At 31.7% G+C, this 17,623-nt stretch overlaps 1 protein-coding gene across 1 annotated transcript; it reads right to left on the reverse strand.

Moving 5' to 3' along the window:
• Positions 1-558: 558 nt before the first annotated feature.
• LOC114721246 (uncharacterized) lies at positions 559-17,404 on the reverse strand. Its single transcript, XM_028907084.1, has 11 exons — positions 14,435-17,404; positions 13,439-13,924; positions 11,143-11,736; positions 9,484-9,987; positions 6,912-7,611; positions 6,684-6,826; positions 2,842-2,941; positions 2,475-2,615; positions 2,125-2,259; positions 1,873-1,925; positions 559-567 (listed from the first exon to the last, which is right to left on the reverse strand). Exons 1-11 carry the CDS (start codon positions 17,402-17,404, stop codon positions 559-561), a joined length of 5,835 nt encoding a protein of 1,944 aa, XP_028762917.1.
• Between the last annotated feature and the right edge of the window lie 219 nt (positions 17,405-17,623).

Consider the following 17,623-nt stretch of genomic DNA (forward strand, 5'->3'; position numbering starts at 1 on the left):
GGATTCATCTTGGGTTACATTTGTCTCATTGATGTCCTTGTCGTTATTAACACCCTTGTTTCTAGTCGTTGGCCGTGGCATGGGTACACCATTACCAATGACAGTGGCAGGAGGCTTATCAGAAACTTTAATATCATCTGCAACACCATGAGTTCGCTGGTTAGTGGTTTCAAAACCATTTCGTCTATCTCTTCTTAAACTAGTGAATTAATGATAGAATGAAAACTATCTAAAAATTAATCGAGAAAGACGACACTCAAAGAAGGGTACAAAGAAACTCACTACCAGTAGGCTTGCAGAGTGAAGCTTTTGAAGATTTAGGACCCTGTGGCAAGATTGCCTTAGAAGTTTGCTCACTTGAAACAGTTGTCGTGCATGGCACAAATGGGTCTCCTATGAAAACATGTGTACAGAAAATATAGTTGTCAAATGATCTAAGGATAAAAGATTTCATTTATAGAAAGCAATTGATTATCGTACCATGAATGGAAGTCTTAGGCTTTTCTTTTAGGAAAGAGTTCTTTGCTTTTATGTCACTTTGACGATGTCGGATAGTTATCAAGCCACCTGCAAAGCCCAAAATAAGTAACCAATATATTACTTATAAGACAAGACACTAATATATATGTTACCTTCTCTTTCCTCTTCCTCTTCTTCATCCTCGTGAGATCGTATATCATATCTTGTCGTTTCTTCTTTTGACTGACTGAGGCTCTATCATGATTATTGATTCTGTTTTCACTTCTTTGTTGACTGACTCATCCTATGTGAAGATAAATATGAGAGGGACATAAGTTCAAATATCTAGCATAAATATATGTATTGATCTTAGAAATAACAATAAGTCACATTTGAGTATTAATTCTATAAGGAACTAAATGCTACGTTTGTAGTTCATATTACTTTTATTAGTTCTAATTAAATCAATTAGTTGATGTTTCAGTTTTCTTTTGAATTTTGGCTCTGAGGTGTACTTGAATACCACTTTTTTTTTTTTTTAAATTAACCTGCACCAAACAAAATGGTTACTACTTATTTTTTAGGCTGCATTTGATATACCATCCAATGTACCTTTGTAAAGCTATGTGAGCCCAATGTAGATTGTTGTGGATCGATCATGGTTCTTTCATTTCTCGCCACTTTGCCCACCAATTCGTCCTATGTGAAAGATAAATATATAAAAGGCAAAAGTTCGAACAAGCTAGCATGAATAAAGAATAATAATCTACAGGTAAAAGATGATGATGATAATGATAATAACAATATAACTTTTGAAGGTGCATTTTATGGACCGGTTTTGTTTATAATACTTAGATATTCCCTTCATAAACAGATAAAGAGATAAAACATGCTGATTGTCCTATTACATTTGAATCAGATGATAAATTTGTCATCTTTGGCTTCTCAAAAATAAGACCCTCTTCAACGATTTCCTTTGCATCTTTGTTAGTACCCTAACCAACGCCACATGATAAAAAAGTTTAGTTATGAATGAAAATGTGCACGTGTCTCTGTATATGATTGTAGTTTTATTCGGTTTTCAAATATGACATCAAATTCAAATTTTTATGCCAACATTTAGAGTAAAAAATCCTGGTTTGCTTCAAGATAACTTTGAAACAAAGAAAGAGAAAGAAAATGAATATGCTATACTAGTGAATGCATGGTGGCATATGATTAAAGCTTGTAGACATAATCATGCTGGTGACAAAAGAAAGTAATAAAATGCCATTAACAAAAATAATATATGTACAGCAATGAAATGAGATATACTCTTTTGAAATTTGAGGAACCAGCTGTGGATTGTTGGGGTTCTAAGGCTTGTCTTCCATTTGTATGGGAAAAAAGATTCTGCTCTGTCTCTTCCCAAACCTTAGAATAATCTTGATTTTTACAGTCATCAGAAAATTGAGTGGTTGTAGTTTCTGCAAGTACATAATAATTTTCAATTTGAATTAATGACTGGCTTCTTCGAATGCATACCATAAAAAGAAAATTTGGAACAATCATGTACGATGGAAGATTTTTCCAATTTCTTATATTAAAACCCGAATAATTTACCTTTCATATGTTTGCATGAATACATTTAAATAATATTCCTATTCCTTTTGTGTATTAGGTTACCTGTATCAACTCTTATATTACCACTTCCACTTGAGACGGCAGTATGGCCAAGGGATTTGTGAGAAGCTTGAACATCATCTGTAACTGTAGAAGTTTGTTGGTTAGTGGTTTCAACGTCATTCTGAAGATTTCTTCCTAAATTAATCAAGAAATATAATGCTAAAATGAAAACAATCCAAAATGTAATTGCAAAAGCAAATGAAGATTTATAATAGGTAGAATCACTAATGAGGCATAGACTAGAGTCTTCTGCAAGGTTAGTGACACTCGCTGTAGCAAGGTTAGCTTCTACTATGTATGAATAAAACTTGAATGAAATGTCACTATAAGATGACAACAAAGAAAATCACCATTGGAAGGCTTGGGGAGAACGGTTGAAAGACTTTGATTGAGGCTTGTTGAAGCTTTTGTTGACATAGGACTCAATGGCAAGATTGCCTTAGAAGTTTGCTCGTTTGAAATAATTGTTTCAGGTGGCACAGCTGGGTTATCTATGAAAAAATTATTATTATATCAAAACAAATGATGAAATACCTCATTTAAAGAAAGCAACAAGTACCATCAATAGAGGTTTTGGACTCCTCCTCTAATAACGAATTGCTAGACTTCATGCCACTTATTTGAGGACGTCGAGATGTTATCACACTTTCTGTAAAACCCAAAATTCGAGCACCATCAACCAGTATTTTCTACAAAACAAACACATCAATATTTTACCTTCCTCTCCCTCTCCCTCTTCAAAAATTTCGGCACTTGCATGAGTGTTGTCTCTTGTAGGAAGAACAGTGAGGTTGGGACTTGCATGAATTGGCGCCTTCTATTAGAAACCAATGGCCATATAAAACAATGATCATAAATTAGTGTAGTTGCTTTCTTTGTACTCTAACCAACACCCCAATATATAAAAAGAAGCTTTACGGAGATTGGCTAACAAATAAGTCTTAAAAATTTTTTGAATCCAACGATAAAAACGAGCTCTAGTTCTTGTCAAATTCATCAAAAATTTGGAATATACACACTATATCTATGTGTGTTAGATTTTATTGTTGGTATTTTAAATATCCCCTTCAAATTATATGTTTTTCTACTAGCAACCAGATTTTTTAGGGGGAAAAAACATAATTGGGTTCATATCACAACTGTAAAGCACGGAAAGAAAATTATTGTGTAATAGAGACATAAATAAAGAATAAAAATCTATAAATAAAAATCATTTAATCTTAGTTTTGCTGGTATCTTTCTTAAATCAGTTCTAATTATTCAGCATGAAAAAGAATTAATTTTTAGCTAATATTTAGTAGTAATTATAACATTTGAATTTTGAATACTGGTTAAATAAGTTAAGTTGACCCAAAAGTTGGAAAGAAAAAGTTTAAATAAGACAATATAGAGCAAAATTATAATTATAAAAAGATGCCCAAAAATTAGAGAGAAATCCCAAAAAGTAGAGAAAAGATTTTCAAAGCACATCTGATGTTTAGGGACATTATTTAAAGACTAAAGTATATATTTGATTCTTTAACTTTATACAAGATTTTAATTTGGTCCATTAACTTTAAAAAGTATATTTTTAGTCCTTTAATTCTAAAATTATTAGACTTAGATGATATTTTTTGTAACAATTATGGTTGTTTCGAAAATTAAATTAACATTTGAGAATGTTTTATTAATATTTAAGATTTTAATGTTATCTTTTTTGTTAATAATTTTAGGATTAAATGATTAAAAAATATACTTTTTAAAGTTAAAGGATCAAATTGAAACTCTATATAAAATTAAAAGACTAAATGAATATTTATTCTTATTTAGAATATAAATGTCTCAAAAATGAATTATATATTGATCAAAAAGCCTATTTTATATGAGAATTTAAGGAAATAAAAAGAAAAATAATTATTAAAATTATTTAAGGCCTAGGAAAAATGTGAAAAATATTATGAAATATTGTTTTGAGAATTTAGAAATATTATGAAGGGGCTTATATTTTCCAAAAATAACTTAATAATTTTAAACCAATTTATGGGAGAGAAGGGCCTATTTATTAAAAAAAATTGACGTGAAAATAGTTAGAGGCTAATGCTCAGCCTTAAAGTTTTAGAAAAATTATTTTAGGAGCTTGGAGAAGTTAAGTTAAAAAAACTTCATATCAAGTGTCCTAGACTAGTTTTTGAAATTTAATGGGAAAGTTCAGTTAAAAAGAACATGATAACTAAATTATACGATTTAAGAAAATAATAAAATTAATTAAAAATAATAAATATATGAGAAATACCTTTTTTTTAGTATACCCTTATTTATAAGGGGGTAAGCAAGAAAGAGAAATAAAGTAATAATAAAAGAAAGTATGAAAGAGAATTTAATATGTCAAGTTGTCAACTTTTTAATTAATACAATGTATAAAATTAATTAGGGACAAAAATGATAAGAGCATATTAAATGTTCAGATAACCCTAGGTAGGCTTTTATAAAAAGAACTTGGGCAATTCAAATTTCTTGCTTTCATAGAAAGGACCAAGGGAGTACTTATTAGTGATAGGTACAACAGCAATTTCACTTTCTCAAACCTAAAAAGGAAATTGGATCAATGCATAGCCCAATTTAAATAGCATTGTACGTGGTGAACTTGTCCAAAAAAGAAGAGCATCAGATTTGTTGGGTTGGGATTCATTAAATGCCAAAGTAAGAAGCTCATGGGGTAAACTTGCAAGGAATAAGTAAAATATATATATATTTATGTATGTATGTTGCCTCACATTCATTTTCGCCCTTGCAACAGCAAAGAAAGAGCGAGCTGGGGGGAGGCAAAGAAGTGATCGAAGAAGAAAGAAAGCTCTCCCCTCACTTGCAGCCGAACGTTTAGACCAAGTAAGGAGCTTAAACCTTATTCCATCAATATTTTTTCCAGTGGCTGTGTGTTCTTCAAATACATGAGAGGTTTAAATCTGGTTTTTAGATGATGGATCAAAGCTTGTAGGGGTTCATTTTATTCCATGCATGTTGATTTGTGTGAGAAGAAGTGGATTTTTGAATCTGGAGCTTTTGTTTCAGGGGACTATTATTATTTGACTTCTCTTATAGGAGCTGAAATCTGGAACTGGGAAGCTGAATTTTTCCCACTGTTATAATGTTTAATTATGTACTAAATTTATATCTAAGTGGGAACTAAGTTTTATTCTGCTCCCTTGTTCGGCCAAAGTAACTGGTAGGGAGAGAATTAAGTTTGGATGGATCTAAAGTCTAAACCCCTAAATGTATTTTTAAGAGGAGTTTATGAATTTGGAAAATTTGAGAATGTAAATGGAAGGCTGTCCAACACTTTAAAAGTGGATGAACTACGCATGCAAAGGGTGTAGCGGCTCCTATATATAGTGATTGGATAGGCAATGGGAATATCAAAGCATTAGCTTTGTGAACTTTAATTCTTATCCGCTGTTTGGACAGCGCCATGTAGATGTTTATGGAATTAAAATGTTGTAACTTAAAGAGGTTTAAATGTTACTGTTTTGACATGTTATAACAGGGAACAATTGTTTTAGATTCCCAAACTACACCAAAGGCACGTCGAAAGGCTCCTAGCTTGGGTCTGATGAGTCTTTTAAAGTGACTGGCAATAAAAATATTAAATTTTATAAGCTTTTCACTTAGGTCCTGTTTTGGATAGCATAGTTTTAGTAAGAGGAAGTTTAGTTTTGGTTAAGATTTAGTAATGAGCTTTAAGTTTTAGTAGCAAGTCTCTATCATAAGTTTAAACACAAAATGAAATTAGTAAAGCCCTGTTCAGCCGGCATGCTTTACGGTATAAAAGTGAACATTGATTAATTTAAAGGCTTCAATGGTTTCAAATGTAGTACGGTGTGGGGAAAAAGTTAAGAATTAGTCAGAACAAAAAGCTTTTCAAGAGCTAAAATTAGAGCTTGGAACCACTATTTTTATAACTATATTGAATTAGTTATAAATCTTTAAAGTATCTCAGAAAATCTCATCTCAACAACAGGTGATAGCAACTTAAGTTTTTTGGGGAAAAAGTTAATTGTTGATCTTTTTGGGATTCTAAGGGGTTATAAGTGGTTCTTAAATGGCTAAACATCTTTAATTTAATTAGTGACCCTAGAATAAGGTTTGACAGTAATTTTATTTATTTCTTTTATTAGAAGAAATATTATTATTTATTAATTTTTATTTCAAATTTCCCACCCAGTGCTTAACAAAATTAAAATAAATCTTAAAGTTTATCACCTTATAAAATTTGAACAGAATGATGTGGCAAAAAAATTCAATCAAATGATGATGATGTCGCTTTTGGTTTTTTTTTTTTTTTTAAGTAACATGCTGATTACCATAGTGGAATGTATTGTTTCTTCAATACGCTGTAACTTCAAGTTTTTTCTTTTCCAGCTTATGTCAAATTCATTAAGCAATGGGAAAACACACGTGTTTTTCTCATCAAACTCTGTTTTTCTCATCAAAAGGATAGAATTTAAACAATTAGACGTACATATAATCATGATGGGGACAATGGAGAAGCAGTAAAATGATGCCATTAGCAATCAAAATCATACCTTCACGAGGGATTGTGGTGTTGCTTCTCCCATATTTAAAGATTGTTTGGTATTGAGATGAGAAGAAAGCTTCTCCTCTACTTTTTCTTCCATTTGAGAATGTGTTGTTTCAAGGTTTGCTTGAAGCTGGCTAGTTGAAATTTCTGCAAGTAGGATTTTTAATGTTGTTATAAAACTCATAATAATTTTCAATTTTATAAAGAATAAATTACTTCTCTTAATACATACCATAAAAAGAAAAGCTCGGACATTTAGACACTTTTGTGTCATCATCTACTTTCAAAATTTGAAAATCTATCCCATGGCAGATGCTAACAAGGTTGGGAAGATCCATCAGTTTCAAATGAGTTAGCTGTGGAAGCACATCCTTCATGACCATCTCTTTCATATCACCTTGCCTTACTAGTACATGCTCAAGCTCATAGGCTTTTTCTATCTGAAGACATCTTAATTTTGGAATGATACCAGAAATAGTGATAGAGAACAAGTACCTCAATTTGTCACAATCATTCACAGAGACTTGTTCTAAGTTGGGAAAGCATAGTTCATGGCACAAATAATGAGCATCATCATTTGTTTCATAATCTTCTTCAACAATGCTTACTAATTCTTCACATTTTGATATATCTAGCTTCTGCAACATTGGTAGGCTTCTCACCATACATGGAGGGAAGATAACTCTAAGCTTTTTGCATCTACAAATGGCTAGCTCCTGAAGACTATGGAAGTATATGATATGTTTAGGCCCCGCACATATATTCACCAACTCACTTAGATTTTGCAACATCAACTTTTGGAAACTTGATGTCAATGGTTCAAGTCCATCCCCATTTTGTTCTGTCTTCAAATGTGTCAAATCAACAATTTCTTTTATTTTGGAGTTCCAAACTATTAGAGTTTTTGGAGTTTGACCGCACATCTCCACTGCCTACAAAATCCATAAAAAAATAAATCAATTCCAAATTTATTTTTCTAACAAAAAGAACTTTAAAATGGGCAGTCCAGTTTGAACAAAATCTTGGTAGAGTTTACAGTGACCGAAACTACTAAATAAAAATTCAGAAGAAACAAATAAATTTGAGTTTTAAATATAAATGTTATTTTTTCAAACATGTTGTCTGAAAACAACCAAAAAAAAAAAAGCCCTTATAGTTTACAAAAATAGAGGATTAGTGAGATAATATTATTTTTTCAACTTCCTTACGAGATCATATGAATGAAGTAGGGAAAATATTATTATAATATAACTTATCAATTGGGGATATATTAACACAAGCAAGAGAAGTCGAACAGAGTCATACCTTTTTTCCCAGTTGTTTCGTATGGCAACAAAATAAAAATTCTTTGAAAGGTCTTGTAAACTCTGAAAACTCTCCCAAAATAATGGACGAAAGCATATGAAAGCATGTGAAAGCATATGCTGGGAATAAATATTCCAATGCGTTGCAGTCTAAAACGTGTAAAGTTTTCAACTTTGAAAAAATGGAATAATTGTATTTCATGTGAGTTCCAGCATCTGCCTCATCTTCTACAATGCACTTCAGTTGATGACATTCCCATATTTTCAAATCTTCCCACAAAATTGTTGAGGCAAGGGATAGAGTTGACAATGATATCAAGTTGCAACATCTCCATAGGTTTACTTTTCTAACATTCTTCAATGATTGCACCGACAATATTTGAGATGCATGGAAAGGAGAAACTCTACCTGTAGATGAATTTAATTCCTACAAACACAAATCTTTAAAAAGTTATATCTATCACCAACGAAATAAATCACTCTTATTTTAAAATAAACAATATGCAAGATTGGAATATATAATGATACGTAACAAATCAAAGATATTTTTAACATAACAACAATTAGCAAAATAAATCATTCTTATTCCAAAACAAACAATCAGTGAAGATTTATTAGAAAAAACAATCAGTAAAATTTGAGAATGTAAATTTTTTATGTAGTCATATCGTATACAACAAATAACATCAGAGCAAATAAAAACTTAAGTCAACTCTTTATGAGCTCCCCTACGCCCCATTCCATTTGATAATTTGTTAATAAAAAATTACATAAAATGTTTATAATGGAAAAGAAAGTCTTTTCAATTTAAAATGATTATTGCTTTTATGTGTGTTATTCTGTTCCACACATGGATAAAGATCGGAATCTGTAAAAGATTTGACCCAAATGTTTTATTTAATATTAACTTGGTCCATACAATTTCATTAAATAAATAATTAAATTATCCCCATACCTAAGTATAAGGTATAGGAGTGGTTAAAAAAAGAACACGGCACATTAAATGAAATTGTATTGATGTCAATAAGGCACTCAAAGCTTGAGATATATTTTATCTGATATTTTGAAATCATTAAGACCAAATTAATGCTAATTAAAACACCAAACGGGTTGAAACTTTTGAGTAATAAAAGTTTCATTTTGCCAAATATATATATGGAACTAAATGACGTAATTTTACATGTTAATTTGCATAATCCATTCATTTTGAAGTCTTTATTGGTAACCATATAACAATATCACCCTTGTTAGGCAACAATTAAGTCAATATTTGTTAATAAATAATTAATCTAAAAGCTAAATTGAGTGAAAAAAACACTCAATATATAAAGACGGCCATAAATAATTTCATTTTGATCAAATTATACTCCATTTGTAATTAACATTATCAAAACAGAACAAATCATATGCACAGAAGTTAAAGAGAGTGTACCTCTGAGATCGTCAAATTCACCATATCATAATCATCGAAAGATTTAATGCTACAACTCAACAACTCACCATGTCATAATTCTTGGCGCAAATGCTTTTGATCTTTGGCGCATCTTTGATGGAGAGGGTCTCCAAAGCAGGGAGCTCGAAATGCAGCTCTTCATTTTGCTGATCTTGCTGGTAGTTCCCAACAACATATTTTAGTTCAGGAACTTCCCAAATAGTCAAAGACTTCAATTTTTGAAGGCCGCCGGATATTGATGATTGAAATACAAATTCCAATTCCTTGCAATCCTTGATTTCCAGTTTCTCTAGTGTTGGAAAAATGGAACAATAATTCTTATTATCAGCTTGAGCATCTCCCTCATGTGTTGTGATGCACTTCAGTTTATGACATTCCCAGATTCCCAAACTTTCCAACGAAATTGTTGAGGCCGCAATGGAGAGAGTTGACAGTGATATTAAGTTCCCACATTCCTTAAGTTTTATTTCTCTTAAATTCTTCAGTGATTGCACCAAAAGGCTTTGAGCTACAAGGAAAGGAGGAACTCCTTCTGTGGATGCATCTAATTCCTACAAACACAAATCAATGCATAATAAATCATTCTCATTCCAAAACAAACAATATATAAAATTTAAATATACATTAATACATAATAAGACTTGAGATGCATGGAAAGAAGTAACTCTACCTGTAGATGAATTTAATTCCTACAAACACAAATCTTTAAAAAGTTATATCCATCACCAACAGAATAAATCACTCTTATTTTAAAATAAACAATATGCAAGATTGAAATATATAATAATACATAATAAATCAAAGATATTTTCAACATAGCAAAAATTAGTAAAACAAATCATTCTTATTCCAAAACAAACAATCATTGAAGATCTATTGAAAAAAACAATCAGTAAAATTTGAGTATGTAAATTGTTTATGTAGTCATATCATATACAACAAATAATATCAGAGCAAATAAAAACTTAATTCAACTCTTTATGAGCTCCCTTACGCCCCATTCCATTTGATAATTTGTTAATAAAAAATTACGTAAAAAGTTTATAATGGAAAAAAAATATTTTCAATTTGAAATGATTATTGCCTTTGTGTGTGTTATTCTATCCGACATATGGATAAAGATAAAAGATTTGCAATTTGACCCAAATGTTTTATTTAATATTAACTTGGTCCATACAATTTCATTAAATAAATAATTAAATTATCCACATACCTAAGTATAAGAGTGGTTAAAAAAAGAACACAGCACATTAACTGAAATTGTATTGATGTCAATAAGGCACTCAAAGCTTGAGATATATTTTCTGACATTTTGAAATCATTAACACCAAATTAATGCTAATTAAAACACCAACGGGTTGAAATTTTGAGTAATAAAAGTTTCATTTTCCCAAATATATATATATCGAGCTAAATGACGTAATTTTACATGATAATTTGCATAATCCATTCATAACCTTTTTTTTTTTTATTCAAAGTCTTTATTGGTAACCATATATTAATATCACCCAAGTTGTTAGGCAAGAATTAATTCAATATTTGTTAATAAAAAATTAATCTAAAAGCTAAATTGAGCACACACAAAAAAAGCTCAACATATAAAGACGGTCATAAATAATTTCATTTTGATCAAATTATACTCCATTTGTAATTAACATGATCAAAACAGAACAAATCATATGCACAGAAGTTAAAAGAGAGTGTACCTCTGAAGTCGTCAAATTCACCATGTCATAATCATCGAAAGATTTAATGCTGCAATGCACCATCACAACATTCTGAAGAGATGACAGCACCATCTTATAATTCTTGGCGCAAATGCTTTTGATCTTTGGCGCATCTTTGATGGAGAGGGTCTCCAAAGCAAGGAGCTCGAAATGCAGCTCTTCATTTTGCTGATCTTGCTGGTAGTTCCCAACAACATATTTTAGTTCAGGAACTTCCCAAATAGTCAAAGACTTCAATTTTTGAAGGCCGCCGGATATTGATGATTGAAATACAAATTCCAATTCCTTGCAATCCTTGATTTCCAGTTTCTCTAGTGTTGGAAAAATGGAACAATAATTCTTATTATCAGCTTGAGCATCTCCCTCATGTGTTGTGATGCACTTCAGTTTATGACATTCCCAGATTCCCAAACTTTCCAACGAAATTGTTGAGGCCGCAATGGAGAGAGTTGACAGTGATATTAAGTTCCCACATTCCTTAAGTTTTATTTTCCTTAAATTCTTCGATGATTGCACCAAAAGGCTTTGAGCTACAAGGAAAGGAGGAACTCCTTCGGTGGATGCATCTAATTCCTACAAACACAAATCAATGCATAGTTAAATCAAGAAAATAAATCATTCTTATTCCAAAACAAACAATACGTAAAATTCGAATATACAGTAGTACATAATATTTCAAAATATTTTTAACGTAACATCAATCAGTAAAATAGATCATTCTTATACGAAAACAAACCATAAGTAAAATTTTTATATGCAGTAATGTACAGCAAATTAAATAATATCAAAGCATAACAATATATCAAAACAACGATAATTATGAGTCTTCATAAAGTGTCAATATGCATCAATTTAACCAAAAAGTAGATTATTTTGATACCTTGTCTTAATTATTCCCAAAAATAAATTTATTATATCTCTCGTTGTCATGTGTTCATCGTCTTTCTTGAATCTAACCCTTTGAATTATTGTGCTCCATTCTAATATTCTAATTTATAATGGCTCGACAATCAACTAATCTAAAAGCTTGCTATATTAGAATATTCATAAATGATTGTGTCAAATTAATATATGTTTCACTTCACAATGACAATATGATCAACGTATTTATAAATTAATATAATTTGTTGTGTAATATGTTCATTTTTAAATGTTCGTCTTTATCACCCTTTTGAGTTAAAACGCCACATTTGGTTAATATTAATAAACAAAAAATTAATGTAAAAGGATTAGCATATTAGAAAATCCATAAATAATTGGATTTTTTGTATCAAAATAATTAATGTTTGTATGTAAAAATGACATTTAAGCATCTTCTATAAACATTTTTTAACCAAACAATCTCCTATAAATATTAATTATATAAAGGACTGTGAATTTTAAAAATATCAAGTATGGATCAAACTCCTTGGTTGAAATCAAAAGTTTTGTTGAGATGATTTTCTTACTAATCGACATTAATTTTTGTAATTCTGCTATTTCAATGTTTTCAATACTTTTATCTACTTACTACTCTTTTTACTGCTTTCAATACAAAAGAAACTAAATGAATGTTGAAAACATCGAAGTTGAGTAATTGGGGGGGAAAAAAGAAATTTAGGTATTAAAAAAATTGAAAATATGAATATTGAAAATATTAAAAACAAGAATTGAAGTGGTTAAATTTATGTACTTGAAAAATGAAGAATATAGAAAAGAATCAATATAAAACATTTAATTCTAACCAATGATCTTAATTTCTTTTTTGAAACTTTTAAAATTCGTGGTCATTAACAAAAAAAAATTTATAAAGTGTTTCATTGTATCCGTGATATATTTCTTTTTGACACTTGATATCTACATACGCACACAGTTGAATTTTCAAGTGATATTTGTAGACACGCATGAAATCTAGAAAACTAGCACATCATGTAGTCAATTTTCATCTGACTATATTTTTACACTCTCTTTATCCAACTATAATTTCAAGAAATTTCGCAAATTAAGTATCAATCACAGGCAAAAAAAATTTTATGAAGTGTTTTCAAACCTCATTTTTTTTTATATTTCACTTTTGAGTAAGGATATCAATAGAGAACTAACAACATCAAGACAAAAAGAGAGCATTACTCAAGGCCGTGCCCTTTTCTGTCACCAAAAAAAAAACACAGAGAGAGAGAGAGAGAGTTACCTTTGTGGTATTCAAATTCAGTTGTGCTTTGTCTGAACAAACGTGTGGTAGAGATGGTGACACCATTTTATAATTCATGGGACCAATGCTGCTGAACTTACGTACTTCCTGTAAATCGAGGACCTCCAAAGCAGGGAGATCGAAGTGCCACTCGTCATTCTGATTTTGATTGGATAAACGATGCTGATGCTGGTATTTCTCAATAACATATGTTAGCTGAGGAGCATCATCAATAGTCAAGGACTTTAAATTCTTAATTTCTATAGATATTGCAGGCAGAAATAAAAATTCCAAGCCCTTGCACGATGAGATTTCAAGTTTCTGTAACTTTGGGAAAATGGAACTGCAATTGATTTCATTTTTATAATCATCCCCCTCGCTCGTTACCAAGTGCTTCAGCCTATAATAACCCCTGATTGTCAATTCTTCCCATGATATCGCTGATGCCATAGATAAAGTGAACAAAGTTGATACTGAATTTGAAGAGAGATATGCAAGTGTCATCTTCCTGATATGACCAGCAACATGGAGTGCTAGTTGTCTCCCAGGTGTAGGAGCAGTATCAATCCATTTCTTTGATGCAAGTAATCCCTTCAAAAAGACATTGTTGTTTACGCAATCATAATGCTCATAGATATCTAAACTAGGAAAATAACTTAGAGGTAATGAAGATTTTTGTTGTAGATGATGTGTAATTTGGTTGAAATCTAGGAAACTATCATTATCCGATTATAATTTCAAGAAATTCAACAAAGATATATCATAAATTTTTTATGTGTTAAGCATTGTTAACTATATTTCTTGCAACAAAAGGCATTGTTGCATGCGCATGAATATGTTTATGTACGTGAATTTTTACCGAGGAACAATTGTTATAAAAAGATCTATTTACAAAATTTTGTTACAGATTCAGTCAATCATGCAAAAACAAGTACTTACAAATTAATTTTAAATAATGTATCATACCAAGGATCACGGTAAACATTTTTAACACTCATACCTTATTTTATTTAATTGTAAATTAACAATGTATAATTCACAAGAGAGAGACTTCAATGTAAAAGAAATCTGAACATAAGTAGTGAAGCGAGCTTATCATACCTGTGGGATTTCTTCGTCAAGCAATGTCCTTGTAGAAACAGCACCATCAGCCTCTTCAAGTGTGGCCTTTGATTTAAAACAACATACTTGAGCCCAAGAGAAAGAGCATGTCTTGGTGCTTGGAGGTGTCGGTCCTGGCTGTTGCGGTGACAAAGAGATGGATTTTTCATACTCCCTGAAAACACCAACCAGACTTGGTAGTCTAACAAGTGTCATTCTTTCCAGAGAGGGGAGCATAACATTGACCTCTTGGAATTTATCAAATATATATTTCAACTTCTTGCACCGCCATATGGTTATTCTTTCCAAAGGCCATCCACCAAGAAGGATTGGCAATATTATTTCTAAATTGTGACAACTATCAATTTCAAGAATTTTAAATTTTGGAAACAAAGTGTCATAGCTCTTTTGATCATTGTCACCATCATCACAAGCTATTTCCCCTCTTGAACTCTTATCTTCTACAATGCATTTCAATGCATCACATCTGTCAATGTTCAACTCTTCTAACTGCAAAAGACTTTGAGCAGTGGATGGGAGGAAAATTGACGTTAGCTTTGGACACTCGTCCAGTTTCAAGGTCTTCAGATGACACAGGTTATAGTGGCCACTAAATAATATATTGCTCAGTCCCATTTTAGAAAGATATAGTCCAACTAAATTGGAAAAAGCATTCTTCACGTCAAAGCGATTGTTCACAGCATCAATGAGACATTGCATTTCAGGCCAAGAATCCAATTTAAGAATGATCAAGTCAGTCATGCCTTTGTTGTCTACTAGAACAATATCAGGGATAAGATTTTTCTGCTTTGTTTCTCTATGACCCTCTAATATGAGAAGCTCAGCTGTTTCAGCAAGTTGCCAAAATGTTGCCTCAGAGATGACGTGCCTTAAATTCTTTGGCTTAAAGCATCTTGACAGGGAACGACATCGCTCAAAATAATCTAAAAATTCACCCTGACGATCACAAGATATTTGATATATCTGTAACTTCGGTAACATATGAAAAGATGCTTTATGAGAAATTGTATTTTCTATTTCCTTCTCATCATACTTATTACTCAAAAAAGTCAACTCCTCTAGCTTTGGGCATGCTTCAACCAGTTCAAAAGGATTGCTCATATTGATTTCACAATTTTCTATCCTTAAGAATCTCAACTTCTCTAACTCAAAATTTTCCCCAGGTGATTTAATAATTGAACAATCATCAAACCATAGACTCTCAAGATTTGGTAACCTTCCCAACATAGAGATGCTATTGCATAATTCAAAATTTTTTATCCTGAGAGTTCGAATATTTTGTAATGACTGAATTGACAAAAATAGTGATGGGGCTGAAGTTCGATAGAGAGCTTCACTCCGTAGAAACCAAACTTTGAGATTTTTCATCACTGTAAAGAATGTATCAGGGACTTCCAAATCCTCTGAGTTATCTAGAACCCAAAGTAAAACCTCAAGGTTTCTACCATCAAAGTGTCTTGGAAAGCAATTGCCTTCCCAAAATAAACATTGCAAGCCCTTCTTAGGCTGTTTAGATTCAATAACAAATTGAATATCCTTTTCTCCTATCAATATGGCTACTTCATGAACCAAATCATGCATCTTTACACGTTCCCTCTTCGCATTCAACAATAAAGAAGAACCTAGGAGTTCCACTATAGCATCAAGTGCTTTTCTTCTTCTTTTGCTGTAGTCATCAACTTCCTCACCAAAAGGGCCCATTCCTACACCAATTCTAATTAAAAAATCCATAGGAATATTAGAATCTTCAGGGAATAGAGAAGATATCAATAGGAGCTTTCTGGCTTTTTCATTTTTCAAATTATCATAGCTCAGCTTCAAACCTTCATAGACCTTCTTCAAATCTTCTTCACAAACATTAAATATTGACTCACCACTTTGCAAGTTCCTCAAGGCTTCCTTCCAAACTATAGAAGGTTGATCTTTTAATGATCTTGCTACAGCTACAATTACAACCGGTACTCCGCGGCAATGTTCCACAATTTTTTGTGCTAAACTCTGCAAATTAGAGGAACTATTAGTATTCTTGAGGAAAAGTGGCAATGCTTCCTTGGGGGTCAATTTATCTAGACAAACTTGTCTTTGGCATCCCATTTTTGCACAAATCTCTTTGCTCCGGGTCGTTATCAATATAGTACAACCCTTGTGCAGGTGATGAGGAGGAATCCCCAATTCCTTTGTGGGATCAAACTCCATCCACACATCATCTAGTACTATAAGAAGTTTTTCTTTTGATGCTTTGATTTTGGTCAATATTTTGTGATGGAGTACTTCTTCCGCTTCATCCTTGAATTCCAAACCCAAATTCCTAGCAATTTCACCTTGCAACTTTTTGAAATCTGGAAGCTTAGAGACAACAAGAAAGATGACTTTTTCAAATATGGATCCTTCTAATTTAGCACCTACTTCTGTTGCCATTGAGGTTTTGCCTGTTCCCCCTAAGCCTTGCAATCCAATCATATTGTTTTCTTCATCTTCTAGTGCCTTTTTAAGTTCTTCAAATGTTGACTTTCTACTCTCAAAATGCATGAAATTTGGTAGGCAATGGTACTTTATACCTGGAAGATCAATTGGACTTGCTACTATGTCAAAGTTACATCCCTCTAGAAGTTTGTCAATATCTAGAGTCCGCTTCGCCAAGTCTTTGCCTTTCTGATATTGATGCCAGCAATTACGACACAAGTCACATTTCTCTTTCTTAGTGTCAACATCAATGAGTTCTTCAGCTTTACGTGTCCATTGTAGGGCTACAGATGTGATAAGAGAAACACCACTAGCTTGATCAATTATTCTCCTTACATCTTCAAGTTTTGCATTCAATCTTTCCTTTGCCTGCTCATATTCTTGAACATAACTATTGAAGCAACATAAATATTGAGCTTCATTTTTCACCAAGTTCACTAAACTTTGGGCTTCATCCTCTACAAGTTTAGCAAGGATACCCCCCATCTAACATGGAAATAAAGTTAATGTTATTCTATCTTTCTATCTTGATTTAAGTTGTGAAATACCGATATAATGATTTTAATAAGATGATGAATGAAGGAGACTAACTGAAAAGGGAGCAAAATATATACTAATTGGGTATTTAGTACAATCATCTTAGAAAGTAAAATACATGAAGATGAATCCTGAAAGAAATTCACTATAGGTCATATATTATGACTC

This window comes from Neltuma alba, unplaced genomic scaffold (assembly GCF_004799145.2).
Source record: "Neltuma alba isolate B1F8T4 unplaced genomic scaffold, ASM479914v2 tig00002282_pilon, whole genome shotgun sequence".
In the NCBI taxonomy this organism is placed as follows: Eukaryota; Viridiplantae; Streptophyta; class Magnoliopsida; order Fabales; family Fabaceae; genus Neltuma; species Neltuma alba.